At 39.4% G+C, this 1,676-nt stretch overlaps 1 protein-coding gene across 1 annotated transcript; it reads right to left on the bottom strand.

Annotated features, from left to right (window-relative positions):
• Positions 1 to 348: 348 nt before the first annotated feature.
• On the bottom strand, positions 349 to 1,676 carry LOC107394067 (uncharacterized). Its single transcript, XM_015972814.3, has 3 exons — positions 1,433 to 1,676; positions 1,197 to 1,252; positions 349 to 1,037 (listed from the first exon to the last, which is right to left on the bottom strand). The coding sequence occupies exons 2-3, from the start codon at positions 1,232 to 1,234 to the stop codon at positions 449 to 451; spliced, it is 627 nt and encodes a 208-aa protein (XP_015828300.1). The 5' UTR covers positions 1,235 to 1,252; positions 1,433 to 1,676; the 3' UTR covers positions 349 to 448.

The raw sequence follows: 1,676 nt of genomic DNA, 5'->3' as shown, positions 1-1,676 counted from the left end.
CTGAAGCAAACATCTTTACTGTGAACTAAATTTACTGCGTATCTTCATTCCTATTGCCGTCGTTTTTCATTTGATTTTTCCTACTGGGAAGTTAGAATTTCCGAGGAGAAAGCGAACGCACCATTAGCTGATCACAACGGTGGCAATGGAAGCTAACATATCAAGCTAACGTTATCTTAAACAGTTTATTTAACTGCTGGAGCAGATTAAAATGATGATGCCTCACACTTAGATCGTTGTCGCTGGTTTCGTCTTCACCCAATCACCCGTCGTATTTAGTAAAGTGAAGCCAAACTTTAGAGCTTTACTTTATTTTCCATTTACCAACTCAAAATAAGCACTGACAAATAGATATGCTCATCATTTATTGAATATTTGTTTTCTTCCATTTGCAGGATGAGCTGGGATGTAAAATGTCTCTGACAGGTCCTGCAAACGTCCCCGTGGTCTACAGAGTATTTCTCCTTCGCCGTTTTGGTTCCTCGTCCACCCAAACTTCTGCCTCTCCATCTCCTTCTGACAGAAATCTCTCGAATTCGTTCAGACTCCAGTTCTCAGGTGACCATGGTGAGGGGTAACGTCTGAGAAGCACTGAATCTGTGTTTGAGGTGTAATCGCTGTCATGGTGAATCATTTCTGTGGCTCTTTGTTTGTAGGGTGATCGATACAGGATGGGACCATCACATGTTTCAGGACTAACTGTGTCCAGGTAATGTGGCATAAGATAATCATAATCACACGACTCCAGCTGAGACCCCGGACCTGATGAAGCGTAAAGTCGGCGACGCCGTTCTGCCATCAGCCATCCCAGATCCTGAAGTTCTTCTTGCACAGATTTCGCTTGCATTCCCAGCCGAAACTGCAAAAGATTCACTTCCATCAGCTTTTCCTGCTCTTGTTTCATCAAAAGATCAACTTCCATCAGCTTTTCCCGCTCTTGTTTCTTCAAAAAATCAACTTCCGTCAGCTTTTCCTGCACTTGTTTCATCAGGAGCTCGACCCTGTTCCCTGTCCTCTGTATGACCGCCAGTCTCTCTCTAATTAAAACACCCAAAAGAAAAAAAAAATGTTTTTGCATCATTTAGATACAATTCAGAACATTCAAATCAAAATATGACGTGCTGACAAAAATGTCTAAAATTAAATAAAGCTTTTGTTGTAAAATATAAACAAATGTTTTCTAGAAAGAAACGTACCTGAAAACAGCGTAATCTGCTTGATCGAAGTGTGACATCTTGATTTGTTCGTATTTCTGTGTGAAAAATCAGATTGTTTTAGTGCATTCATGAGTCAAAAACACCTCAAATTTAACATTTTCTTGTAAAAACAGCAGCTTTGATTAGTAATAACTGTTTCCAGCCTGATTAAATCTCACAGCTTCTCTGTTAAGTTAAAACAAATAATTACACTTCATTTATTTTCCAGAACTTACCAAGTTCAGCAAGAGATTAAAACTCCTGGTGTGTCTTGTTTGCAGCTTAGCTGGTTGTGTTTGTCAGTTTTGTTTCAACCACAGAAAACCTTCAGAAAAACTTGTTTAGAACACTGTTGCCGGGCAACGATCCAGTGGATTGCATTAAGGATTCATAACAGCAACAGAACAATGGCTAACTGACACCAGAACAACAGAAATACCTTCTTTTTAAAAGTTTTCAGTAAAGCCTGTGAGATTATAA

The sequence above is a fragment of the Nothobranchius furzeri genome, chromosome 17 (assembly GCF_043380555.1).
Source record: "Nothobranchius furzeri strain GRZ-AD chromosome 17, NfurGRZ-RIMD1, whole genome shotgun sequence".
Taxonomy (NCBI): Eukaryota; Metazoa; Chordata; class Actinopteri; order Cyprinodontiformes; family Nothobranchiidae; genus Nothobranchius; species Nothobranchius furzeri.
The sequence above is the reverse complement of the archived record's forward strand: the minus strand, read 5'-3'. Positions and strand labels throughout refer to the sequence as shown.

Excerpts from the sequence above, each read along its gene's own strand:
- LOC107394067 (XM_015972814.3), bottom strand. The coding sequence starts at position 1,234 with ATGTCACACTTCGATCAAGCAGATTACGCTGTTTTCAG. Across the intron at positions 1,038-1,196 it reads GCAGATTACGCTGTTTTCAG|AGAGAGACTGGCGGTCATAC; the intron begins GTACGTTTCTTT and ends TGTTTTAATTAG.